Source organism: Melanostigma gelatinosum (assembly GCF_949748355.1).
Source record: "Melanostigma gelatinosum genome assembly, chromosome: 20".
Taxonomy (NCBI): Eukaryota; Metazoa; Chordata; class Actinopteri; order Perciformes; family Zoarcidae; genus Melanostigma; species Melanostigma gelatinosum.
The window spans coordinates 16,995,410-17,023,317 of NC_136653.1; the positions used below are offsets into that span (position 1 = coordinate 16,995,410).

The 27,908-nt window shown below is 44.8% G+C and overlaps 1 protein-coding gene across 5 annotated transcripts; it reads right to left on the minus strand.

Moving 5' to 3' along the window:
* Positions 1 to 115: 115 nt before the first annotated feature.
* On the minus strand, positions 116 to 27,652 carry dnajc13 (DnaJ heat shock protein family (Hsp40) member C13). Of its 5 annotated transcripts, XM_079291922.1 has the most exons (58): positions 27,530 to 27,652; positions 24,642 to 24,722; positions 19,716 to 19,791; positions 19,019 to 19,168; positions 18,804 to 18,845; positions 18,501 to 18,701; positions 18,192 to 18,398; positions 17,944 to 18,039; positions 17,647 to 17,738; positions 17,315 to 17,481; positions 17,122 to 17,201; positions 16,857 to 17,026; positions 16,722 to 16,754; positions 15,855 to 15,954; positions 15,651 to 15,758; positions 15,370 to 15,525; positions 15,209 to 15,265; positions 15,003 to 15,124; positions 14,741 to 14,816; positions 14,468 to 14,563; positions 14,223 to 14,363; positions 13,307 to 13,324; positions 12,316 to 12,398; positions 11,952 to 12,105; positions 11,467 to 11,570; positions 11,222 to 11,381; positions 11,067 to 11,129; positions 10,872 to 10,973; positions 10,581 to 10,685; positions 8,990 to 9,192; positions 8,786 to 8,870; positions 8,504 to 8,658; positions 8,008 to 8,053; positions 7,742 to 7,896; positions 7,418 to 7,619; positions 7,210 to 7,325; positions 7,003 to 7,081; positions 6,772 to 6,907; positions 6,493 to 6,677; positions 6,296 to 6,370; positions 6,065 to 6,184; positions 5,392 to 5,787; positions 5,194 to 5,307; positions 4,966 to 5,082; positions 4,670 to 4,847; positions 4,475 to 4,566; positions 4,291 to 4,390; positions 4,131 to 4,205; positions 3,934 to 4,046; positions 3,678 to 3,847; positions 3,532 to 3,574; positions 3,153 to 3,326; positions 2,789 to 2,968; positions 2,424 to 2,564; positions 2,175 to 2,318; positions 1,957 to 2,056; positions 1,562 to 1,666; positions 116 to 1,276 (listed from the first exon to the last, which is right to left on the minus strand). In XM_079291922.1, the coding sequence occupies exons 2-57, from the start codon at positions 24,707 to 24,709 to the stop codon at positions 1,611 to 1,613; spliced, it is 6,777 nt and encodes a 2,258-aa protein (XP_079148048.1). In that variant the 5' UTR covers positions 24,710 to 24,722; positions 27,530 to 27,652; the 3' UTR covers positions 116 to 1,276; positions 1,562 to 1,610. The 5 variants fall into 5 exon arrangements, with proteins under 5 accessions (XP_079148048.1, XP_079148045.1, XP_079148047.1 ...); XM_079291919.1 differs by lacking the exon at positions 1,562 to 1,666; XM_079291921.1 differs by lacking the exons at positions 1,562 to 1,666; positions 16,722 to 16,754.
* Positions 27,653 to 27,908: the final 256 nt, after the last annotated feature.

A 27,908-nucleotide genomic window follows, 5' to 3' on the forward strand; every position in this document is an offset into this window, starting at 1 on the left:
AGATTTAAAAGCATGCAAATATGAAATGTTAAGTTCAGAGAACACTGGTCAAACAAACTGCTCATTCTGTTGAAATATCTGCGTCGTCGACAAACACAAATGTATATACAAAAACAACACTGTGGGTTCCCTTTTATTCTTAAAATTGTATGTACAAGTGCGACTGATTTTTTTTTTTTAATGTACATTCATTATAGAAAGTGTATATCCGTAATATTACATTGAACATTTCACAAATTGCACAGGTCTTTCACATGATCAGTCAACATCATTCGTCATGTCTTAGCAGAAGCTCATTTCCATTGGTTGTTATTCACTTATAAATATTCTAGTGCTTTTTGCATTCTGGGGGGAAGGAGAATCACTTAAAAAAAAAAAAAAAAAAAAAGGAAGTGAGGCAGAAAGGGTAGCCTTCAAAGAGAGAGCAGAACAAACTATGAATTAAGATCAGAGGAAAAAGAGGCCGGACATTTGGAGAACAGATCTGTCAACTTTGAGAGAGTGACCAGACCAGACAAGAGGTCAGCGTCACTCCGAGGGTTCAAAAGACATTTTCTTCTGGAGAAACAAGGCAGCGAGATCTTACACGTGTTTTCCGATTACCGACTTTAGCATTTTTCTTCCTTTTCCATATCAGAATCCATGATGTAAACTAGTAAATGTTTATGTAAGAGGTGGATAGGTCCTGTGCACAAACATGGCCAAGTATATCCTCTGTTCAGGATTTGGATAAAGTGTAGCCAATCAGGATATGACCCAGATAATAAGAGAAGAGACAGTTAACTTATGAGACGCCTCAGTGTTCCAATGTCTTTCTCATGAAAAAACAAAATCTAGAGTAAAAAATATATCCATACAAAAAGTAAACTCTTCTGTGTGTCATTGGAAGAAACAAGAAAAGTAGCACAGAAACAAAACAAACGTGGCCATCCGTTACAACAATTTCAAAAGTGTTTGTGAAGACTTGAGTGCCATTTCTAAGTGGGGAGGAGAGTGATGCTGGAGGTGTTTTGGTGACGGTCAATGACGGCCCGCTCTCCTCCGTCTTTCTCTCTCTCTCTCTCTCTCTCTCTCTCTCTCCATCCCCTCGTCTGGGAGCTGGACAGTCCCTCTCTGAGCTGCAGCCGTTGAAGCAGCAGGGCACTCTGGGTGCCTGAGCGTGACTGTGAGTGTGTCCATTAGCCTTGGTCTCCAATGTCGTTGTCCACAGGGGGTGGGACGTTGGCCATTACCGGGGCGCCAGTTCCTGCTGTAAGGTAACCTGCTACTCCTGGACCTACAGGTGACAGGAACATAGATACAAGTCAGACCAGGTGCTACTCGGTGGGATAGCCGGGGTGCTAGTGGTGAGCTACAACGATGAGCTAAACTAAAAGACAACTACTTTACGTATGTTTCATTTTCCAGGGTATTTGTGTTCGTGATTAGTAATAGTTGGATGGAGATGAAGATGAAGTTAGCGATTTTGAAGATGGAGAGGTGGGAATGGAAAATGAAAGTGTGGGTCAAAGATGGAGGTAAAGGGGCAAGGAATGGCAGTAGGAGCGAGGTCAACGTCTACCTGCATCAGAGCAAGAGAGAGGAGGGCTGGGAGGGCCCAGCTTAGGAGTCTAGAGCCCACCTCGCAGTGGGCTACTGGCGGCCATGAGAGAAGGAGTGGATACCCCTGAGGAGGAAATGTGGAGGGACAAAGAGGAAGGGAAGGACAGAGCCAGGAAGTTATAGGACGTGGAGACAGGAAAGGGTCTCTGGGTTCAAGCACAAGTGAGGAGTCAGCAACAAGGTGGTTTCAGGATAAAGCAAAGCATTAAGATTCAAGAACAGCTCAGAGAAAGGCACACAAGACTTGCACACAGACAGGGAAATCATTTCAACAGCTTTGCTCGTTTGGAAAACGTCCCGTTTTTTGTGATGCCGAGTGCTCAATAGCAGGTTAAGTTTATAGAAATACTTTACCTGTCAGGTAACCTGCGGTCTGAGACTCTGAGATGAAAAGATCATGTTTCTGGTCTTTGAAGGCACTCCACACTGAAGACTTTGCAAGAATCTCATTCACCTGCAAAGAGTTTCAAATACGACAAATAACCAGTGTGATGTAACTTTGAATGATGAACAGGTCTGATCATTTAGTGGTTTTAACTGATAATGCTGCTGGTCATGTATTCCTATCGTACCTGCTCTCCGTACTGCAGACTGCGAGTCATGGACTTGAGAGCCTTTACTATCTGGGCCTTAGTGGCTGAAGGGTTGTCTAATGTCTCCAGGCCGATTCCTTCCAGCAGCTTCAGGAGATATGGGACCAGCTCCACTCTGAGAGCCTGTTCAGTTCATTCATAACATATATTTTTTATTACTCATTTTACATGGTCATCAAACATGACGCACACAACCAAATCAAAACAATATTAATGGTGTTAGTTTACCTGGGCCACTAGTTCCGTCTGCTCTTTCTGGAACATGCGGTTGAGAGCTTCACAAGCTAACCCGGCCATGTCAGCCCGAGCTTTCATCCCAGTCATGAGGGGGCCGATAGTCTCCAGAGCAGACATGGAGCGCACACACAGCTAGACAAAACACAAACAGTGTGTCAGAGTGCAGAAAGGAGACAGCTCACAGCTGCACTGTACATCGTTTGTTGGCAAATCTTAAGAAAGCAAAGTGAGACGGTGAATGTTCGTAACACATCAACTCTGGTCTCTTCCGAGTGTGAATCTTTAAAGGGATTTAGTATTGTGCACGTGAAAGCTTAAGAAAAAAGGTCGCTAAATATGCACGTTGGGCTCCTCACCTCATTGTCTGACAGCACGTGGATGAGACGGATGGAGCTCTTGGGCACGGCGTTGTTCTTGTGGTTGAGTGCTGCCAGGACACGAGGCAGGTGACCCAGAGGAGGAACCTGGTCGGCCAGCTGGCTCTGTGAGCTGAACAGACAGACTGCTGCCGTGGTCACGGTCTCCAGGGCCTCACCCTGCAGGAGGATCACAGGAAGAAGTGAAGACGTCAGTGTAAGAACTAGAGCTGATCTCGACCAAAGAAGTTCTGAGTGAACGAACACGACTTTGTCGACTTAAAACGGAGTTTCTCCACAAAGAATCACTCAAAAGCGCCACTTTAAATCTCGTGTGTTTGTGTTTCACAGCAAGGAAGCTCACATTGGGGTTGTTTTTCTCCAGCAGCTCAGTCAGGGTCTCCAGAAGAGACACCAGGAACTCTCGTGGCTTGCGAAGCACCCAGCCTGGCTGAGCAATAAAGATGCGCAAGAAGACACCACCAACTTCTAGCTCGCCCTGTCCAGCTCCATACGCCACGGTGAAGTCCTCTGGCAACTGAGCACACAAACAAGGAATCTACGGTCACATTAAATCATATTCACTGCTGTTTTTCGTTTGTTTTGTCTGTAATGTTTCTCTTGTGTTGAAAACGGGCTCCAGCTGCATTGTGTTGCGCACCCCTGTGGTGCATAATTACAATAAATTATCCTTGAATCCTTTAATTACTGTTTTATTCTAAGTAATATACAATTATACTTACTTTCCAGTTCACATCAGGATTGTCCTTCTGCTGTTTAAAGTGCCTGGAAAAAAACCCCAATATTAGACAGGTGGGATAATCCAATATTTTAAACGACTCAGCTGGGTGTTAGTTAAATAAGGTGTTGAATTGGGCTCATGTCATACTCGAGCATCATCTCCCGGACAGTAGTGGACACCGTCTCCCTCGAGCTGTCATTCCAGATGAGCTCAGGGTTTTCGTGCGTTCCCTCGAATATGTGCACGGCTGCCTCGGCGTTGTCTCTCATGGCGTCCATGAACACGCCAGGAAGGAAGCGGATCAGCGTTAGACGCACCTGGCAGAGATGAGGACATATACGATGACGCAAGGAGGGGCATTTATCGGTTAAATTTTTCGATTCATATTCATATCAAGACGGACCTTTGGCCCGACCAGCTTGTCTGAGGTCATCTTGGAGAAGAGCTCTGCAGTCTGTGTGCGGACTTGGGGATGTGTGCAGTTACAGAAGAGGTCTAGCAAGTAGATCAGAGCACCTGGGGAACAAATGGATTAACATGAGCATCTGTGCGTTCAGAAATCCCACAAATATGGAGAAGAAATGAACGAAATACACCGACCTTTAGCCATAGCCTCTTTGACTATCTTTGTGTTGGAAGCCAGTGCATACAAGGTTTCCAGCACCATTTGTCTGCCTGAATGATGCACAAAACAACATGTTAGTCCACAGAAAGTAGAGCGCAAAGAGCAAAAATTGTCGGTCAATGAGTGTATTTTTACTGGAGGGGAGCGAGTGCAGCAGCAACAGAAGGTTGGACAACACCAGCGACTCGGCAATGTTGCAAACGCATTCTTGGTTTGACGTCACTGTATTCACAACCTGCAGAGGAAACGCACTATGGGTAACATGCACAGACATTGGGAACCACAGTCATAATTAGATATCAGGACCAAGAACCTCTACCTCCAGAACCAGCTGCTGTACTCTGCCAGCTCCGTGAACACGCAACAAAGAGAAGAGCAGCTTGAAGTGGCCGATGCACTCCGACTCCGAACCTGAAATCATACAAAGATGACGGCTTAGAAAAGCTAAGACATCTAAATAAAACGAATCGGGTTCTTCAGACAAAGTAGAAGTGGAGGAAGTGTCACATCTTACCGGGGTTGTTCTTGATGACATTGCGGAGAGCCTCCAAAGCCATCTCAGCGAAGCGGAGCCTCTCAGCGTGCTGCTGGGACTCCACTTTGTTACTCTGACTCATGGCCAGCAGAGTGTGGAGGTACTGGGCCTGGGAGCCTACATAGTCCAGAAGACTTGCCGCAAAGGCTTTGGGGTACTAAAAACAGAGATGGAAACACATTACAAAAAGGTTTGAAGTCTATTTCATGTTCCAAATAAACCAAATGGACAATTAAATGTGACAGAAAATGGCACTATGTTGTTCTTTTACTCACCTCAAGAGGAAAAGTCGGTTGCTCATTGTAGACCCGCACAAAGATCTCTCCGACTATCAGCTCTTTGCTGTGATCACTGAACACAAACTCTGCACCAAAGCTTTTATCATTTTCTCCCTGTAAAGAGAGCATAGAAAGGATGCTTGAATAACGTTTTTGTTCTTCTGACATAGCTAATATCGCCGATATCTACATACTAATCAATGACATGATACATGCTATTCATACCCTCTTGATGTTCCCCGCCTGTTGACCCTCCAGGAACTCCAGCAGCTCGGCTCTTGTTCCATTGTTCCAGATCAAGTACGGGTTCTCCGAGTTGCTGTTCAGCAGCTTCAAGACCTAAACGCACAACAAAACACTCAGCTTGGTGTTTATGTCTGTAAAAGCTCGCCGCAACCCTCCCCGTCCACCTGCACCACGTACCACAGCAGGAGATCCCGTTCCCAGCTTGCTTGAGATGTATGGCGTCAGCATGGCTGCTAAGCTCTTGCGGATGGTGGGGTTCTCCGGAGGCGTGCCCTCAATGCCGTTGGTCTCTGAAACAGGATTGTTCCCGTCGGGGGTGTTTGGTGTCGGGGCGTAGCCTCCCAGACGGCTGAGCGCTACCAGGCTGAGCTTGGCCAGGCTGTTTGCAACCTGCTGTTGGTTTGTGTCCTGGCTAGCCTGCACGCCGCTCTCCTCCAGAGTGTAGTCGTAGTTGAAGAGGTGGACCAGCAGGTGCCAGAGCACACCGGCGTGGTACAGATGGGTCTGCAGGAAGAAATCCACGGCGAAGGAGCTCACGCACTGAACTGCCAGGTTGGCAGTTTTTGGGAGACCCTGAGAGGAGGCGAGGGAGAGAACATCAGGAAGCTGTCTGGTTGCAGAAAAAGTATAAAGCGGACATCACTGGTGCTCCATGTTGCATTTAAATATTTAAAAAAAGAAATTGCAGCCTCTAAAATGCCAGAATACCGGCATATTTTTTTATATGGTTTGAAATTTCACAAACAATCAAATAGTGACATATTGATGCTGAAGAATTGTGCACATGGAAGATGTTTCTTTGTAATTGTGGAAAGAAAACTCTTTTTAAGAAAAGATTAAAGGTTCTCACCTTTCCATAGAACAAGATGTGACAGAGGTCCCTGATGATGTTGGGCAGTTCGATTATCTTTTCCCTGCATTCCTCAAACTGGGCAGCTACACTGTAGCACCTACAGACGTGCCCGCACACCTGCGGCACATTCAAGTATCGAAGAAAAGTTGTTATTGAAATCCTTACAAGCAGTACTGCGTTCATGTCCAGAGAGAAAGGTGAGTACAGGTGAATAAAGACTCATTTTACCTGTACAGCCATGTCATCAGGCTTGCTGGATGCAGTTAGAACAGCAACACACCGAGAGAGAGCCTCCAGCAGCACCTGATTAAATACAGGAAGCCGTCATGTATTCAGTCAAGCCGCAGTGCACCAGTCCACATGTAGGTGGGCAGCCGTTTCATTTGGACTGCTTTACACTTGGGGATTTGTGACTGCGCGCATACCTCGATGCCGTTGTCGCGGCGCAGCTCCTCCGCATTGAGGGCCGAGCAGTTGACGGTGTGGAAGGCCAGTTCGGTGGCAGCGGGGAGGAGAGGGGAGGTTTTGGAGAAGAGCAGAGTATCCTCCGTTTCCATTGTGATTGTTTTTATGAGCATGGGGTAACCGGCGTATTTGTACGGTTCCAGTTCTGTTACAGACAAATAGGAGGAGGAGGAGCAGTATTAGTTACATGTTATTATGACATCTATTCTGCACTTCATATATATAGCCTGTCGGCATACCTTCTTTGTGGCGGTTGAACAGGATGCTCTGAGCTTTGAGGATGAGGATGATGTTCTCTGGGTCGGGGCCGTCCAGGATTCGGGCAGACTTTGTGCAAAGGAACTCATAGGCTTTGTTGACTTTCTCAAACATGTCCTGAAAGACACAAGTTGAAATTAAAATCGATGGCTGAATATATGATATGTAAGCCCTTACATGCATATCATGTCAGGGATGATTGTAACACATACCCTGCCCTCTGGGTTCTTGTCTGGATGGTACTTCTGCGCCAGTCTGAAGTACGCTTTCCTGATTTTACTCTCCTCGTGCCTGAAGACATAAATGCCATCATTTCTTCAGTCCTGCTATCTAAATCCACATTGTCCAAGTAAAACATCCACATTAATTGCTTTCAAGGATATTCAGGGTACAAAGAGAGTAACAACAAGGCCACTCACTGCCCCTGTCCTTTGGGGAGGTTGAGGACTTCGTATGCATCATCTACAGACATAGAGGGAGGCTTTTTCTCCACCTCCCTCTTCCAGGCTTCAAGGGTGTCTTTTAGCAGCTTCACCTGCAGGAATAATTGAGGTGAATCACAAATGTAAAGACACCACAAGCAGGAAGGTTTTTAAGGAAGTACAAGCTTGGGTATATAAGACATACAGCGTCTCGAATGGGCCAGTTGGGGAAGCGGACGGTGTCACAGAGATGCCTGAGGTAGTAGATGTTGCAGAAGAGCTCGTTGTCCAGCTGAGGGAAGCTGACCACGGGGATGGGGCAGTACTGGTAGAGGGCCCGCGTGTTGCTCTGCAGCCTGGGGCTGAAGTCAGCGATGTGGGCAGCGATCTTCTCGATCATCCTCCGCCTGAAACAGAGTTTAAACACAATTAATAATACATTTCTATAAACCACACGTGCACTTCTAATTATCTCAACATTGCCTTTAAAGCACACTAATTCGACATGAAGACAGAAACTGATACCGACCTCATCTCGCTGCTCCAAATGGCTTCAGGTGTGTCAAATTCTCCAAGGAATATTTCTGAGAAGCGTTCAGCCTCGTAGTTCTCCAGATAACACACCATGGCCTCAGGCAGCACCGGGCCCAGAACACTACGCTGCACTATGTCCTGACCCTTAGACTGGAGAGGAGGCACAACAGACAAGTGTTATTATTTTCAAAAGGAGGCTGGATTCATAGGATACAATCTGTTGTAATATATAAAGTTAAAAATCCAAATCAGAAACTTTACCTCCTCTGATTTGAAGGCTTGTTTCAGATGCGTGTACTTCAGGAACCTAAAGAAACCACAGGAATGTCTTTGAGGTCAATATCAACCGAGGTGTAATGTTCTATTGTTGAAGAACTTGGCACAATAATTGGCACACGGGAGCTTTCTTTAGCAGATGGCAGACATGGTTTGCATAAGGCACGGTCGATCTAAGGCAGCTCTCTCCTGGGTGGAGATACAGGTTCCCCAGGGTAAAAACAATGGGTTTAAATGTCTTTGTTCCAAGTACAATGCGCTCTTGAACCTTGTGCTCCGTATCACGCTGCACCCTAAGCCCAAACACTCTTTAGTGGTACAATGAAATCCCTCGTGTAATTATACACTGCTTAAATATTCAGTTTCACTGGGGAATACTTGGTGCAGAAGCTAAAGACCCTCCATCTTCCGTTTCACTGTGACTTTAAAAACGTTTGGGGATAACGTTATCACGTTTGCATGCTTGTGTGTGTGTTTTCACCTTGCGACAGGAAGTACGTTGGAGCCCGTGTACATCATGATGAAGAAGAAGATGCCAGTTAAATAGAGGCGCTGCAGATTCGGGTTGTCCTGCATCACCAGGTACAGAATGTTGGCCACCTTTTCCACCAGGATGGGGTCAAACGTCAACAGCAGCTGGAGGAGGAAAAGAACGGGAGACGATCAACATGTCGTTTCATTTCATTCAGCAATTCACCAAAATGGATATGACACCATTGTGTGGACAAAAACAAAAAAAATCTGATTCAAATCATGTAATTACCTGGACAATGTGAGGGAGGCAAGCGTTGTCACTGATCATCCTCTTGATTTTAGGCAAAGGACGGATAATGGCATTATCTGCATCCCTGAGTAAAACGTAGATAAACCAAAGATCATCACACACACTTCATTGCTTGATGGAATGATACCATGACACCGTATGAAATATGTTTCCAAACAGGGAGGTATTTCCTGCTCTACATACCTGCTGGGGTAGTAGGAGCACATGGTGATGAGCATGTTAAGGATTAGGGTAGCCAGGTCGGACTCGTTCATCACTGCCTGTCCAGTGGCCAGGAGGCACCATTTTAACTGTGGGATGGCCTGCAGGGGGCGCCAGCCATCCATCCCCTGAGCCCAGCAGCGCGTCTTCGCTGTCAGGACACCTGTGCTCCAAAACTCCTGCATCTGGAGATGGAAAAGTAAAAAACGGAAAACAAATGATAAGCAGTGGTGGCTGCATGAGTTACAAGCTACTAGTAGAGAGTTCCCACTCACACTGATCACGTAACCCGATGCCCTGTCCATGTTACTGTCGCGCGATATCAAGGTATTGCGCAATCAGCGCGGACCACGGAGCCCCGCTATATTGTGTATTGCCTGCTGTAACTGTCTGCATTTAGATAAATCGCTGCGAGTGGATGCAGAGTTTGTGTATTATTACTTGAGAGACGTGATGAGAAACACTACGCTCATCTCACCGCAGCGATAAAGATCTGTTTGGGGATTATTTTCATTTGTTTTATTTCACTTCGGGTGGCATTTCTCTCTTCCTTAACTCGACTCTGTGAGTGAGCTGAGAGGCGTGGCTTATCACTGCATAAGCTGCAGACAACGGTATACTTATGCGTGATAGAACCAGCGTACTCAGGCTCCCTACAACACCGCACGCAGAAGCTGATTCATGACCCCCCTTTTTCTCTTTTGCTTTGCTCCCCCTCTCTCACTTAACCTGCACACACATAGCCAGGACCGCTGCCCCTGGGTAACCCCGTTGCCTATTGTCCCAACTCACGTGCTGCATCGGCACACGTGATTACATACAGCAACCTCTCCGCCATTTTGTCAGAGTCACTCGACTCCGCCATCTGGTGGTAGCTTAGCTGTAGTTCCTTAAGGCCAGCCAGCCAGACACAGACACAGACACAGACACAGACACAGACACACACACACACACACACACACACACACACACACACACACACACACACACACACACACACACACACACACACACACACACACACACACACACACACACACACACACACACACACACACACACACACACACACACACACACACACACACACACACACACACACACACCATTTTATTCATTTGACTTTAGGTATTAGGCATATAAAAGTGTATGATAGCGTTTGTTGGTTGCAATATTAATTGATTTGATCATTTACTATTTTGATTTAATAAACGGTTATACTTTAAGGAGCAGTCGTCTGTGATTACTTGTGCATATGTGTTTAATGAAATTGTATGTAGTAGCCTGTGCTCGAACTTAAACCTTCACTGTCACCTCGAATGTGTAGTCGCACCCGACTATTGACATTACGAGTGGCTACTAATTATGAGACTTGGTTTTATCGTTTGGTTATCGGTCGCTGTTCGCAGGGTGGTGCCCCGTTGTTATTAATAATTGTTACATACATTAATAATTCTATTGATGTCAAGAATTCAGTTTCTTAAATGCTGATAACCCAAACACGCTCCATTAGATCCCAACACCCGATTGTGCATTCTCAGCCAGTGCTTGACATTCTAAGAAGATGACAAACCTCCTCAAAACTGAAAGGTCCTCTTCTTTCCTTGTCTGCGTTACCAAAGTACCACTCTTTCTCGCTCTCCCGCTTCATGTCTGCGGATGCTTCCAGCACGTTGCTCTGTGGAAATAAAGAAGACCCTCTGTTTGACACGCCGGACAGATTATCTACATTTTCACACGAGGGTCAACATTGGATTAAAGCTCATCTATGGCTCATAAAAAACAGCAACATCGAGTGTTGTGTGATGAGATCAAATCAACACAGGCATTTTTTTTCACATAACATGAATGGCCATATTTGTACCTGTAGGGGCACAGTAGCTCTGTTGGTATGCAGATGAGCCATGGTGAGCAGATCCACCAATATACGCACTCCATTCGAGTCCATCACCTCCTTCACATTTTTCTAAAGAACAGAAAATGAATCATCACTCGATACAGAAACACGGATTAAACGAACAGGCAACTCTAAGAGGCACTGCCGCTTCCAACAGCTTACCCTGTTGAGAATGAGTTTGTTGAGGAAGATGATGAGTCTGTCTCTTTCCAGTTTGTCTGTACACTGTAACATGAGAGCATTTTGGATTAATTAAAAGACATAAAACACTTCCAGTGCATTCAATATGACATCTTGCAGTAACTGTTTGTACTCACTCGGTCCAGCATGCCCACAATGTATTTTGTGTCTGTGAAGGGGCCAATCTCATCGGAGCACTTCCCGTAGACTATAGCGAGCGCCTGCAGGCACAGGCACTTCATCGAGACTTTGGGTGTAAGCAGAAAGCGATGGTAGAGTTCATTGAAGAACTCATATCTAGGAGCAGAGAGAGAGAGAGAAGCACGAGTCATCTTTTTGGATTCAGTACAGCTGGTTGGGTCGTTGTGTATCGTAGTCTTACGATCTCTTGATGGCATTCGATTCGTCATTTTCATCCTCCTCAAGCAGCAAACGCAGGTAATAATCCCCGATCTTTATCTCATCTGAAAGGCAGTCATATTTCACCTGCGAATAAAAAGACAAATGTTGTTCAGTGTATATATGTATATATATAAGCTTTAGAAATAACTGAACTATCGCGATATACTAGCGTTGGGTAAATCTCCAATACGTTTAAGTATTTATCTTATATTTTTATTCCGTCTGTATATTCTGTATATACTGGTATATTTAATATTCTTCTTTACGGTCTTATTTTATTACTGTTTAGTTTGTTATATTACTTGATTTTTATCTTTATTTTTTACTTGTGAGCAATGCTGCTGTAATCCTGTAATTTCCCCACTGAGGGACTAATAAAGGATTATCTTATTTTATCTTACAATCAAATGAGAGCCATGAGATCCAGACAGCAGTGAGCGTTGAACAGTCCAGCTGAGCACAAACCTCAAACTCCTGGTGGTTCCAGGAGATGACGGTGGCACTGCCGAGCTCGCGGTCCACGCTGAAGGCGCGCATCTCCCCCTCCAGAGCGTCTCGCAGCTCCTCCCTCGTCCTCAGGTTCCAGATGAGGTTGGACCGTGCATGGTCGAGCTGGAATCTTGAGAAAAAAAAAAGTGTTTGTTTAGCAGCTTGTTTTAACGTAAAAATATAGAAAATGCAGCAGCTCATAGAAGGCCTGAATTAAAGGTTCTTAAGGAAGACACAGAGGCATAAAAACCTGGATTCTGCACTCACTCCCAATATCATTGAAATCAGGATGATGTGCAAAACAATAGAGTCAACAAAGCTAGAATATGGCTTGTTGTACCTGTAGTAGAAAAGCTCCCAGTTGACTTCAATCTTTATTCTCTGGCGTCTCTTCCTCAGGATGACCGGCTTTTGGTTTGGATTCTGAAATCAGAAGGAAAGCTTTAAAACTGAGGAGTCGCTTCCAGTCGGTCATTATTATTATTGACAGCATTACATTTTTGTTCTTTTACAGCTTATGGCATAAAAAGATTTGTGAAGTTGAAATGGAAACAACACGAGTATTACTTTAAGGACAAAGACACCAGAAATGAAATAAATGGCACCAGTATGGAGGAAAAGGTAACACAAATGTTTTTGAGGATGGAGAAAGGCAGATATTAGGGACAAAAAACATGACAAAAAACAATGTCGTCATTATCATCATTATAGAAAACAAGGTTATGAAACACAAAGACCAAAGTGGGATCCCAAAATTGGATGTGTTGTGTAATTCTTGCTGGGCGGCACAGAGATGATCACGGTTCTCATTGATCTGTTGCCTCTCAGGATGTTGCTACTGGAGCCGTACAACCTTAATCAGCACAGCACTTGTGATTTGCAAGGTAAACGAATTCTCTTTTTTGGTGCCGTAAAGCAAGTAGGTAGATTTCCTGCATAAAGGAAAAATGGTGCGAGCGATGTAAAAAGAAAACCTCAGAAGCTGAACAGGAAGCTTGGAAAAGATCCTTCCCTTTGTGTTAATTACACTCGCGTCTCAAACTAAAAGTGGTTATTAGTTACTGATTACAAAACACTACAGGTTCTCTGAACGTCTTCTATTGACAGCAGGACAAGAAGAGACATGTTCAAATCCTGACTTCTTCTTTTCCTGCATCTATTTGACGACACCTGTAACAATCCCTCGTGGACGACAATAGTTCACCGCCTGGCTGAATTTAAAAAACACACCCAACGTGTCACATGAAGATTAAAAAATGGTTTCGTCGAGAGAGCGAGAGAAAGAAGATGGAAAGTGAAGAGCATGGATCCCATTGGTCAGTCCTACTTACCAGGTTATTTCTGTCCTGCTGCATTGTTTGACAGCAGAGAAACCACACAAGACAAAGGGGGGGGGGGGGGATACAACACAGAGATTATTGTTCCTCGGATCAAACAGATGATTTGAAACAAAAAGAGTTACAAAGAGATTCACACTGAAAAAAAAAAAAAAACACTGAATCCTTCATAATTTATTAGCCGACTATCCACTAGATTCATATATTTTCCACGGTGACATGCTGCTAACAACAAATATACACGGAGCATGTGCTGATTCGGGAATATTCAGTCAAAGCAAGCCAATCAAAATATGTCGTTGGTCAGCCATTTTGAGAGGTTCAAAAAGAAAAGGAAGCCGGGTGATTTTCTGGTGAATTAAGTGAAGAGGCTTTAGCTTGATTTTAAAGTGCATTTGATTTCAGTTTTGTAGAAACATCAGAGAGCAGGCAGCAAGGTTTTATTAATCAGTTGAGATGACGCCACCAACCTCAGCCCGCCCACACACTTTCTATAAGACTGACTCACACAGGCTCAGGCTGAAGCAGCTCACGTCGACTATGTGCAATTATCCTAACAAAAGGTATTCTAGAATAGAAAGTGACCTTTGAATTACATTCAGACCTGCCTGTAATGGAAAACATGAAAATGTGCACAAGCAGTTTCAACAGCAGATATATGCGAGGAACAGAAAAAGCATCCGATTGTATCTCGACATGTACCGCTTCCCCAAAGTCAGAGCAGACACCGCTCTGCATGCAGAAATAAACAGCAGCAGCTGAAAAGAGTGTTATTGAGTCTGCCTCTGCAGCAGTGTTCAGCGTCAGCAGGAGGATGCAACAGTTAGACACCTGAGCAGACAGCAGCCGTCTGATTGATGACAGGGAAATCAGCCCCTCAGCCTCTTTACAAAGATAAATATATCCTCACCTCCTTCTGGGCTATGCCCATTTTATCCCTCCAGTGCATCAACACTAGATCGGTCTTCTCCTTGGCGAACTTCTCCACCTCTTTGGCTGCTTTGCCGGCTATCCGCTGCCACTCGGGTACCTTGTTTCGATTTAGCTGGTCCTGTGGGAAAGGAATATAAAACGATGGACGGCTTTACTTTCTCATCGAGCCGTTTGTTCACTCTGCAGAAATGTACAGCTGTGATGCGATGTTTCTGCAGATACCTGGGCAAGTTTCAAGTTGTCGCGGATGTGCATTCGATCCATATCTTTCTCCGGGACTGGATCGGGACTGTCCAGGTAAGCCAGCAGGCCTGTTGGCTGTCAGCGGACAAGACAAAGGGAAATGGGTTCAGACTTAAACAGAGGGCCTCCTCTGCCAGAGAAAAGCATTGGGCTACATCCTGGAGTACTTCGCCTGCATCATATTACACTGATGGCTCCTGTCACGAGCATCGAACCTTTTAAAGTCTGGAATGGGCTGCTCTGCAGACTTACCAGTATCCTCTTCAGGAGGTTCATGGCAACAGTGTTTTCTGCCGTCCAGAGTCCCACCAGGTGACGACTCAGCTGCCTGAGAAATTTCACAAGTCGTTGGTTTGAGAACACACCTTCTTGTTTATCCACTGTAGAAACTTAAGCCGTCTACCATGACATACAATGAGTGTTCTTCTTACTTAAATAGAGAGAATTAACTAGCTGCTGGTACCAACAAATCCAAATCATTGTGTGTGAGTGTGTGGATTTATTGAGGTTGGACCTGTTTGTAAGCATCCGCTGGTCAGCGCTGATGGTGAACAAAGAGGTGTGCAGATGCCGGGGCAGAGCCCCTTCACTCAAGGCCAGGTCCTGCATCTTGGTGGCTATTTCCTTGTCTCCCTCCTACATTCAAACAAACACAGGTTGGTCAATTTATTAAAGCATAAAGACTTTATTATCGACACCGTAAACCACCGAACGGCTTACCTCAATAATGGCCTTCATCACCAAGCCGGCCCCCTTCACTATTGCCATTGAGGGATGCTGAAGATAAAGACAATATAATTCAACACACACGCATCGACTGAACTTATATCATATTACCATCATAATTAGGGTGGAGAGGTTGAGTCACATGACTCAACTACCTGGAAGAGTTTGAACAAGGTGCGTCCATCAGAGGCAACCATCTCCAGCAGCATGTCAAACTGCTGCCCCTCTGTGGTCTCACTGTAGGGGGCGCAGAGCGCAAACGTTAAGAAGTCCAGGAAGGAGCTGATGACCAGAGCTCCCGTTCCATGGTCCTGAAAACAAAGAGAATGAGAGATTTACGATACAAAAAAAAAACAAAAGGAGGTTTAAACTACTTTTGTACTTGAGAAACTTCTAAATTCTGCAGCCAGCTTGCTGACAATAACATGAAATGTACCACATTAGTGATGAATTTTTCAAGGAGGTTTTCCAGGAACTTCTTGGAGGACAGCAGAGAGGCCTTGTTCAGCTGCTCCTGCCTCAGGTCATAGTCATCGTGCATCGGCTGCAAAGAAACACACAAAGAAAAGATGTCTGAAACTGTCAGATAAAAGACAAACCCGATAAATGGCTGACGTGCAGATATTTAGGGGATACTCACACACATGAGAGCACAGAGCATGTCGACAGCAGCATGCGTCACACTGTTGTTGTTCCTTTTTAAAGCTTTTACCGTCTTTACTCCCAACTTTTCCCTGAACCTAGAACACACAAACAAACATTCACAGATTTACCAACGCCACTAAGAGGACCGTGCCTCGAAAACGTTAATCACAAACAACAGGAACGCAACACAATACAAACAATACAAATAATGTGCTGTTGAAAAAGAGGTCTGGGGTTGGATACACAAAGAGTTCATTGCTTCAGAAGTGGCTTGTTGTGTTTCTTTGGCTCATAAGGTGTCACATCTTCTACTGAACCGAACTACTAAGTGGAACAATATGAAAGAGGTTTCCCTTCAAGCAGAAATAAACCGTTTATTTCTTTGTAGTGATCCGTGTCTTGTTGGTTGTTTGAGGGAAACACCAAGCTACTCTGGCAATGAATCTTACAGGAAAACCAATTCTCATTTGCTTCGCAGGAACAAATAATAAACAGTAAATACAGTTCCTCTCATACATCTCAGTGACCCGAAAGGACTATGGGCTTCTTAAATATTGTGATGTGCAGAAATACAAAAGGATAGAATGGGCAAAGCAGATAGCGGGAGAGAAAATAAAGAGTGTGAGATGTCGAGAGAGGAAGGTCAAGACAAATCGAGGCAGACAGCTCTACTGAACACAGTGAAGGGACATAACCTCCCTTCTGAAGTGCCCGTCTAAAAGCCTGAGATGAAAGCAGAACAAAGATAAAAGAGGAGAAGGCCGATCGATAGACGGCAAACAGAGACTTTGGAAAAGAGCAAGAAGGATAAGAAACAGAGACAGGCAAAAGGGCAGACTGAGATGTATGGATTCATATTTACGTTGCATCTGTGACTCCAGACCCTTGACCAGACCTTGGAATGACAGAGCATGCCTGTTACCAGCAGCTCAACACAAAGTACACTTCAAAGAAATAAAAGCAGGAGGATACAACGGCACCACTGCTGAATTCTTACCTGGGCAGCTGGGTAAAAGCCTGGAAGCCCGCCTTGGAGGCCACCAAGCGTCGGATGGCCTGGAAATGGCTCTCCAGCTCAGTGTTGAGCACCGGCAGCTCGGCCTCCTGGGACAGAAGTGCCAGGATGGCGTTGTTGATGAGCTTCTCTTTGTTCTCAGAGAAAAGACCCTGAAGAGAAAAAAGAAGAGCGATAACGACGGGGAAATTAGTGTGAATGGTGCTCTGGTCGACAGACATAAATCACATGGATTGAACACACTCACATCTTGGGTTACTGCGTGCAGCACTCCACTGTAGGAGATGTTGGCGTTGAATCTGAACACTGCATCTGCAAAGTTTCCATCTGAGCAAAGGAACGAGGGATGGAACCATTAAACAAGAGACCATACAGGCATCAAGAACAATAACAAAGACATTGTTCTTCTGAATCTCATGAGGTGAAGTGCTTGAACTCACTCGGAGGTGCCGCCAGGAATTTGAGATGCAAACTCTCCACCTCCTCGTCCACGGGCATGCTCAGTAGGCCCCACCTTTGCCCTCGCTGCGTGGGGGCCATTTTGACGCACACGTCCCTGTTGCCTGATGCGCGGACTCCATCGAGCAGGCTGGCTAACAAGGAGTCCCTACAGACGCACAGACTCAGCTTGAATGCATTACAACGACCAGTGAGCACACAGTAACAGGAGAGTGTAAAGGCTGTGCACGAGCAAAAAAGGCTGATGAGAACATTTAATGAACCCACAGGGCCTGTAGTGTCACCAAACACGTGAAGACGGGTGTATGTGTACCTTTCTGTGGAGGAATACTTTCTGATCTGACCTCGGATGAACTCTACTGTAAACACCTGAGGGTTGTCTACGTCACAGATGAGAGCAAATACCTGAAGGGAGATGATACAAGAGGGTAATAAAAAATAAAAATAAAAAAGAAGAGGGAAAGGTTTACTCAAAACACACAGTGAGGCAGTTCATACATAATGAAACAAAGACGGACCGTTCTATTGAGATCCATCTTCAGAGGAGTACTCTTACTCGTACTTGGAATTCGTGATGCCTTGGGTGTGGCTTTAGTATCTGAGTGCTCACCTCTCCGAAGGGTTTGATGGTGACTATGTTGTATGAAGCCGGGTCTCTCTCCACCAGACAAGTCTCCGTCAGGGCCAGAATACGCTTAACGGGCTCCTAAGGACAGAGACAGGCAATTCATAACACTAACAAAACTGACTATTGTATTTGCATAGTAGACCCAAGACGCAACAATCAGTTAAGGGAGTCCTCATGTTGAGAACCCCTACCGTACAGCACTGCGAGGAACAAGGAGAGGCGGTGCTAACCGGGTGTCGAGGGGTGATCTTCTGCACCACGAACTCGGCCAGCGAAGTGATGCTCTCGTCCGAGCTGTACTTCCCCAACCTGTCCGTCACGAAATCCTCAAAGGTCAGCGACTCCTTCCTCAGTCGCAGCGTGATACCGATAAAGTTCCCAGCATGCTCCATGGCGGTGCGGATGATGTCATCCCGGTTCTCCGAGGCAAACAGATGCTGAGAGTAAAAAAAACAGGCGACGGCAAAGGAAATGTTAGGATCACACATTCAGGGTTCATACACATACTTTGCATGCACAACAACTCCATGAATGCATACCAGCCTGCTGAAGCCCCCATAAAGGATGCAGAATCCTCCCTGGTAATCAGAGACCTCGACGAATCCCTCTACGTTTCGGTAGTCGTAGGAACACACCACCCGATTGGTGTGCGGGTCGATCTGGTCGATGCCGCCCGGTGTCACCTCTAAACTCACGGGCTTCCGCGCGTCACTCCAGTGGTGCTTGTAGCAGTTGTAACGCTGCGAGCACGCGTGTTGAAAAGACGTTCATTTTTGGTGTCACCGCAGTGGCAAAAGATATAGTTTAATGAATCGTGTTTCTTTATAGAGCTCAGTACTTACCCTGCCAGTTATTTTCCCCTCTGAAAACTCTGTTCTGTATCTCTGTGAATAAGAAAAAGAAATAAACAAAAAGGTTGAAGAGTTAATATACACAAATCTCTTAAATCATCCCTTTTGCAACATTTCTTTTTTTTTTAAAGACAACGCAGCAAAATGTGCAGCTATGACGCAAGCAGACCGTCGTGAACGATGGCAATGAAGTGACGTCTCCTCACCAGTGCTTCTGTGAGCAGTTCCGTCCGGTGCTCCGTTGAGAACTTGAGCGTTTCGGACTTCTTGCCGCTGCCTTTGCGGAATGTGAGGTTGAACTCTGTTCCCTGACCTTTTCCGACCGGGCCGATACCACAGATGTCCCCGTAAGGCCACTGGTACCGTGGACGGCAACAACAGAGAGACAAACGCACCGTTAGAGTCACATACAAGCATTCTGAACATGAAATAACATGTTCTGGTACTTTAAGTCCTCCTTCTAAGCAGTAACAAACATCTCACAATCGCTTATTATTACACATTATTATGTGTTTACTGCATAAACGGTGTTACCGATGTTATTTTTACTCCATCTAATATACTTATTTCTTTAAAACCCGTTTAGACCTCTTCCTGACTGAGGGGCTAATCGAGTAAGGTTTCATGCCTGCATTGATTAGGACACGTTTCATGCTCTAATCAGTGACAACACAGGCAGTACTGTGTGTGTGTGTGTATTTAAAAACTGCACACAAGAGGCAAAAAATAAGACGTTTCAGCTTTTAGCAAAAGAGCAATGCGCCTCAAATGGATTTTCAACAGTCACATGGAACCAAGGACAGCACATCCCACGAGCGGCTGCGAGGCGCCGATAGCTGCCGTGACGAGGAGGTTCCTGGTTGACTCTGGAGTTCCCGTGTGACGGGCTGCATACACACTGACCTGATTTGTTACTTCTAGCGTGGCAGGGTTGTACGTGGTGATGCCGTGCGTCCCCACTGAGAAGACTCGCTTGTACCTGGAAATGCAGAGATGGGATGAGTCACAAACGCGGTCCGAGCATCGACCCCGCAACGGCACGGGGCCGTCGCAGGACATTTGCCGTGAATGCGTGCGGCGGCCTTTCACACAGGTGGGAGTGCCAGTTAGCTCGGAGCACTCGTGCTGTGAAGTACAATGTCTCGTCATGTAAATAAAGCTCCATTACATCTGCAGAAAAGCTCCATTTGCTCCTGTGGGACAGGTGACATCACCGGGGCTCAGTTAGCTTATGATATCATCCATACTACCGGTTTATCATCATGTTTACAGACAGCTTGATGAGGCAATGGTTGACATAAATCACAGACAGACTAACTGCTACTTTCAAAGCTGCGATAGCCACACAGTTAGCTGAACTGAACCTCATTAACATGCAGCCTTAATTCTCACCATTCAGTAAATGTAATACCAGCTGTGATATCTGAATATTTACCCAGGATACCCTTCCTTTACTACGAGGGAATTTGCTGTTCTTTGTGTGCATTTACCACACTCTGTCCCTCAAGTGACTTTAAAATAAAAGGTTGCAACTTCTCGCACGTTAACCGTTTGTTAATGAGTCACTCTTTGACTCTGAAAACAACTCACTACTTATTCATTGGAAGAGCTGAGAGGGCTTTCTCACGCAGCAGGAAGGAAGTGTGAAATTCTATTTTGTCAATCTTTCTGCATGTTGAGTGTGTGTGTGTGTGTGTGTGTGTGTGTGTGTGTGTTTGATCGTTGCCAACACATTTTTTTTCCCCAATTCAAAACATTCACCCTGCTGTTTGATTTAAAAATGGATCATTTTGGGGTTTTGGTCGTGTAAAAAAAAAAAAGGTTTGGTGAGGTTTTTAGATTTAGAGAGTGTTAAATGTATGTTTGTATCTGGTGTAGATGCATGTTCATTCATGTACAACATGTTCTTGTAGTACCGCCGAAGCACTACCAGCCTGCACACTGAACATGCTGACTAGGCTCCTTTCTTTCGTGCACATCCTCTCTGGGCCTGGACAACATTAAGAGGTCTGAAGCTACCAGCTCGTCCAATCAAAAGACAGTAAGTAACGGTAGTAAAAAGGAAGTCAAAATGAGGAGTTACTTCCGCATAATGCATTCAAACTTGAGTACATGACTAACATAAACAGGTCAGGCAGCGGCCTGAGGCAAGGCTGCAGTGGAATATTAGGTTCCTTCCTTTTTCACAATTATACAAACGTCACATCCTTTCTGCTCCCATTAGGAAGCCTGTTCACATATGTTCATGTAGTCCGAACCATCTATGCTACACCAACGCTGCTACCATCTATGCTACACGCTGACTTTTGTGTTTCTGTCATCTTGGGCCACTAAGTCTGAGACCATGATCCTGATCTCGGGGTGCTGTCTCTCTCTCCATGTCTTGACCTTGGTGCTAAGCGGCTGGTTTAACGAGGTGTCAGCACAAACTTACTTAATTATTGTTTCTCTGTGGACTGACTCCCCCCCCCCCTTCATCATATCTTAGTACAAAAGCAATATCCAGCCCTCCCCGGCTAGCGTGTGTTTGTCTGTTAGGCTAACGATGCATCAACTCATATTTTTACTGCATGTCACAGGTTTGTGTATAAAGACGTCACTTTTAGTATCTGTTCCGTTTGAGCAGTTAACAAACTTTCATACACGCAAATTTGAAAGATTTAATAGACGTAGAGTTTGATTGTTAACATAATGAGATCAGGCATAACCTCGTAAAGATGATCAACTGCTAAAAACAGACGGATTCTCTTGCTGAAGCGTGTCAATTATAGAATAAGAAGAAATGCGCTAAGTGGCTCTCTAGCCGGAGGAGGAGCTGGAGTTTTGTCCAAAGACTTAGAAGCCAAATTCACCTGCTAAAATAAAATAAAGCCTGCATGTGGGAAGAGTTGAGATTAAAGTGAATTTATTATAACATGTGGAGACCGTAGGAATTTAAATAACCTCACTAGTTTCTTTATGCTTTCGCTACAACAAATCACGTACACTTGACACGACTGCTCACCATCTTACAACACATGCCGCTGTGGTTCAGATTTCCAGTCACACAAAGATATGAAAATCAACTAAGCAGAGATTTAAAACGACCTCGTGTTTGGCAGCACCATGTCTGCTTACATATTTCAGTTTGTTTGTCATAAATAAAGCGGAGTCATGATGTTCACGTTGCTGTACAGATCGTCTTACAAAGCTTCTCCTTCCACTTCAAGGGATTTCATAACGTATCACATTGAGCAACTTCCCGTCTCTGACTCTCCTCTTTAAACAAAACTTCTCACAAAGACAACTGAGCTGAAGATTTGTTTGACGACATAAAAATCTCGGCCAACACGACATGAACCCTCAACAAACACTAGATCTCAGAGAATGAAAGAGTTGAGGAAAGACAGCTGAATGTGAGCAACAGACCCTGAAAAACACTTTAAAGACGTTTTAAAGATGTTCTGTATTAAAAGTGACGCGCTGTGCACTTTTAATGTGTGACACAGTTAAGTGTTTGAGTCTGAGACGATGCTGTGACTACCTGAGACAAATGTCCTCTCAGACGATGGTTCATCAAACTACAAGGTAAAACTGCTACCATTTGCTTTTATGCAGTTTCAATGCTACTGTATGTGTTTATGTTTAAAGTGGCAATCACAAAGACTTTTATTGAAATAAAGGTCTGTTAACACAATGGTGACTGAGCCTATAGTCTGCTGATGCAAGTGTTGCAATACTCACACATCTGCAGTGTTACAGACTGGGTGTCTGTGGTAACATTTACGGAAAAAGAGCTGTATTTATAAAAATTAACAGCATTTAACTGACGAAACACAAGTTCACTTCTATCATGAAGTATTCACAGGAAATGCAATGTGTTTGTCAGTGAGCTTGACACTAAATGTTGTCGTTCATCAAAAATGTGTCTACAAAACAAGACAGTGGGCATGTTTCTGACGGTGAATGAGTATTGCAGGTCATAATGGAAGAAGAGGGAGGAGCCACAGTGAGCTGTTAGATGAAGAGCTTCAGGCGACAGGATGCACACCTCCAGCATTTCAGGGAGGTGTGCCGACTGTACTGTACTTTCACTTCAGCTGTTTGCAGACTCCATGCCATGAGCAGCAGGGTCAGGTCACGGTTGTGCACAGAATGATGGAAATTATTATTATTGGTTGAAACTGGGAGGTGCAAGCTTACGTAAGCGCACTTCATATTGTGTGTTATAGGACAAAAATGCTATTTAAAAAAAAAGATTTGCACATATTGTTCAATAGGTGCACAGTGTGACTGATGTGCATTTTTCATTTTGTCCGCCACGCCCACAATATCTGAAGGTGGTGTGAAGCAAATTGAAAGAGGATATCCTGACTTGACACTTTCGGTTCGCCGATTCAAGCTCTGTGTGAGTTTTGCCCTTTTCATTCAGCAGACAGATAACGCAGATCTACTGAATTGCGCTGGACACATTCACATGAGCCTGCTGTCAAAAAGTTCATCTCTGGTTGTCAGCATTCGTACACTGATGTCTGCAACTGTGGTTAAGCTTCACCGAAAAAAATGACTTTAAGCACCAAATAAATGTATTTTTACGTCTCTCTCTCGTCCTGTGCTCTCTCGTCTCTTTGTTATCTCTCTCTTGAGAGTCTCCGAAATGATCTTTAAATGTTAATATCAATAAATGATGTCCCATGCCTGATGGAGATGCCTTTTCATCACCAGAGCTGGACTCAGGTCAGCGGACATGTGTCGACATACGCTCTGAACGGGACATCGGTCTACGCCGTCCACCACACATACATCAGCGCTCGTGTCCGGCGGACACTTCAGGAAGCATTAGCGGGATGAAGCTCTGATGATGGCTAATGCTTAAGTTACCAGAGTCAACGGCAGGCCTTAATGGCACAGAGACGTTTAGAAAGCAGGTATCGGTAATGTGATCCCACTGGCTCACCGCTCAAACTGCTCCATCCTTTAGCTTTAAGGGCCGCCAAGCATCTACATCAAGTCTCATCTAGTTGTAGGCCTGTATTGGCTTCAGCGTGTAATTTAGCTTTAATCTATAAAATGGAAACCGATACCCTACGCACTACATGATCCAGGACATTGGGCCATCCGGACAGATGTTTACAGCATAGATACAGTTAGTTGGTCTTATTCTCCTGTCATGGACTCTACTAAATCATCCATCACTACCTCTAAATGTGTTCACATGAGGTCACTATGACAACAGCTTCACTTGTGAAAAAATCTTTTGGGAAAAAAGGGTCTATTGAGGGGAAAAAACACATGTTAAAAAGCAAGACTTTAATATATTACTGTCCAACTCCTTGTAATCTTTAAAAGGAAGTTAGTACACATGAAAGAAGGCATATTGAGTGTATCTTGTGTACCAAAATATCAGTGCACAGAAGTCACTGTACAGGGAAATGATGTCCTTACTCATGATGTAATACAATGCTCATAACAAACAGTAGATGTACAAGTGTACCATTGGGTAACTCATGCGTTTGTTGTTTTTGTATCCATACAGTAAATGAATGTCAGTACATCTTGCTGTGGACTAGTGTTCATTGCCATTATCTGTGTCTATGACGGCTCTACCTCACTAGTGCTGATCGGTGAGTGCTGACAGCGGTCTGCAGACCTGGCTGTGATAAGGAAGTCCACACAATGAAAGTACTGAGTCAGGATTTCAGGATTTTCCCAAACTGTCTTCACAAGGTGACGACGGGAAGCGTTCAGGTCAATGTTGCCTTGTAGGCAACACAAAGAAGATGTGGAGTACACAATGCAACCAGCCCTGAAAACCGATCAGATAAATAAAAAAAACATTGTGGGCCTTACTTTCCCCTCCAGGAGTGCTTGGTGGTGTAGAAACAGGCCATGTCTTTGTTTTCTTTGATGACATTCATCTTTTCACAGGACCTGCAACACAGAAAAGGGTTCAGGAGATAAATAGGTGGAATATCTTCATTTGAACTCGACTTTAGAGAACATTTTTAACTACACAACAGAAGGGAAGGATGATAACCAACGGCTCTTCATGGCTCAGGTAATGTCCGCTCTATAAGAAGTCACCAAATAACCTGCGCCTTCACAGGTCATAACCACATCAAGTTTAGGTATCGCACATTCCCATATACTGCAGCACACACTTCACACAGTCGCTCAACATTTTGCAGCTTGAAGGGAGAGACTCGCACCAGACTCTCATCAGGAGTAATGCTGAGCAAACAGTGATTATCCAACGACAGAGTAGCCCCGTCTCTCCGACTCCTCATCGGTGTCGTTAGTTCAGCTATGAGCCGTAGCATCAAGGCAGCTGGTAGCACATGACTTTTCATTGTTTTGTTTTTTTTACAAACCGCTCTCCGACATCCACGCTCTCCTCTTCGTGTGTGCATTTTCACGGGCTCACTCTGAAAAGAGCCATACCTCAGCCAAACAGAGAGGAGGTAAAGGTCTTTCATTCCGGTCTTGTATCATAGCCACATACAAACAAAAACACAACAGTGCACCAGCTGAGCATGTGTCAATAAAGTCTGGTGCAAAGCCAGCGAGGCCTATCGATTGCTTTAGATAAACAGGGGTTAGGCCGTGTCTCAGTCTTCTGGCCCAGTGCATTATTTGAATGAAAATCCTTGTAATTTAACTTGCGATGCTCTCAAACCTGGACTTTAGTTTAAAGTAGGATCCTTGTTGTTGTCACTAAATACAACAAGGCATCAGTGGGATGGTTGAGATTGATATTTTGTGACAGATTGCTTCAAACAAATGAAAGATGAAGGCATCAAAGACAAACCAGTCAAAAGACCAGAACAGAGCAAACTGGGAGCATGACTGCCTCTCCTATCCTTACTGCAGTAATCTGCTGGCGGCTGCACTGTGACACGGGGAACCTGTGTCAGCACTCTGGCAGGATCCTGGAAAAAAAATAATAAAATCTGACTCCTGTTTTTCTTCCTCTCCTTTTTTAGTGTGTGACTGAAGCAGGGGGACAGCAAAACAGCCCCAAATGATGGAAACCACCATTAACAGAGGAGATAACTGGACACAGATACAAGCTACCGTCAGGTGCCACAGCACTGGACGAGGATCCTTAAACAATTAGCCAGTGTCTCAATAATTGATGCCTGTGCTGGAGAAACAAAAAGGTGCAAGGAACAGTCAAGAGCCAAGTTTTGCTTTACCGGTTTTTTTTTTTTTAAACACTCATTCATGCCGCTGCATAATTAATCTAATCCAAAGCGGGGGGGCTGATGGAAAGCACAATAGGAGATGTTAGCAGCAAGCAGTGCACAGCATGATCTCTACTGCAGCAGAGGGGCTGTGTAGTGCTTTCTTTTTTTATTACATTACTGGGTTGCGAGACCGTGGCTGAGTCCAGGACTGGGTTTATGTGATCACCCCTCCCACCTCTTTCTACTTGCATGCAGATGAATAGCACATTATTCATGGGCTGTCCTTGACAGAGTTAAGCAAAAAAGAAACCAGCAGGACAGTGAAGACAATGTAAATGAAACCAGGCCCAAAGCAAACATTTACATCATAACTTGCTCCAGACGGGTCTCACAACTTTTCAGAAACTTTAACAGAACAGCTTTGATAGGGTTTTGTGAAACCTCTAAATGGGATCTATCTGAACAAATGAAAACAAACTCAACTGCACATTACTGGTTAGGTACTGACTAACTAGATTACAGACACAGGTTATATACTGGAAGTGTCGCGAGAGCTCACTCTTGATACCGTGTGAATAGCTCTTTAGACTATTTATGTCCATCCTGTTTTTCCACAGCTGCTGGGGAAAACAATAGTTGGATTACCTGATTCCTTTTGAAAAAGAACAATATGAAGAATATGAAAACTGCTCAAGCATCAGTGTGGGTACAAGGGTCAAAGGATCATCTGCCATTACATCATAATATGGCCCTAACCATTTTATACATCAGTTGAAATGATCTTGAACATAAAGCTGTGACTACAATAAAAGCACATGATCATCTACAGGGGCTGATGGGGGCAGCTCTGGATGAATGACATATTAATCAGATATTCTATCGAGCCAGGAACATGGATGTTTTCTGCAATGTGGTTTTCCTCTTGCAAGCCTTTTCTGCACTTAAGACGTGTTGCAATGCCCCCTCTGTATTTGCCAATTACATGAAGCAATCTCTCTGGCCACCTTAAAGTCGGGCACTGACTCTACTTCATTTTTCATGGCTCTGTCATGAACCACCTGCTTGCAAAATACAATAAACCTGCAGCTTTTTGACTGCAGATGTTAAATATAGATGTTGCACGAAATGGGTGAAACGTAAATCCTTTTGAGGATGCACGCGGGGTACCGATCTGTCAAGTAAATTCACCACGAGCAGTATTACCTGGATCTCAAGCGCTTAGCTAAATTCTGCTTGATTGCAGCGGGCCTACACGGTTTAACCGAGGCTAAAAACAAGCACGACAGCACCGCTTTTAGCGATGTCGACAATGCCGCTGCTCCTCCCAACTAGAACACCAGATAGCGCAGACACGTATGTTAGCAGCGTTTGTTTGACGTTGCATAAAAAGGGGCTGTGGCAGGCTAACGTTGGGGTTAGCCACAAGCTAACAAATCACTCAGGTTCCTGTGGAGGAGCTAGCTAGCTGCTAGCACTAGCAGCGGGGCTCAATCAAGCAAACATGGAGAAGATGGCTTCAAGGCAGTGGCAGGTGGTAACGGCTGCATTTACCTGTAAACTCGCTAACGGGTGTTAGTCGTAGCCGTCCCGCAGGCCCCCACCCTCCTCTAAGTGCGGTTGGGTGCTTCTCAGTTTCTCCCACTCTGATGCTGAAGGTGCTCAGTTACGCCGTATTCCCCCCAACAGGGCTCAGGACGCTGCCATATTCCTCATACCAAAGAAGTGTGCTACTGCGCACGCGTGAGGCCCTGCCTGTCATGCGGCTGTCAGCTGATTGGTTTTGTCTCAACGCGGAATTGTCGAGATGCCGACCCGAGATCAGATTTTCATCATTTTTCATCGGTGCTTGTAATTGATACAGACAGCCGAACCTGACATCGGAACAGCCGATGCTGACGGTTATATTGTATAATCTTTAGTTTCCATTTGA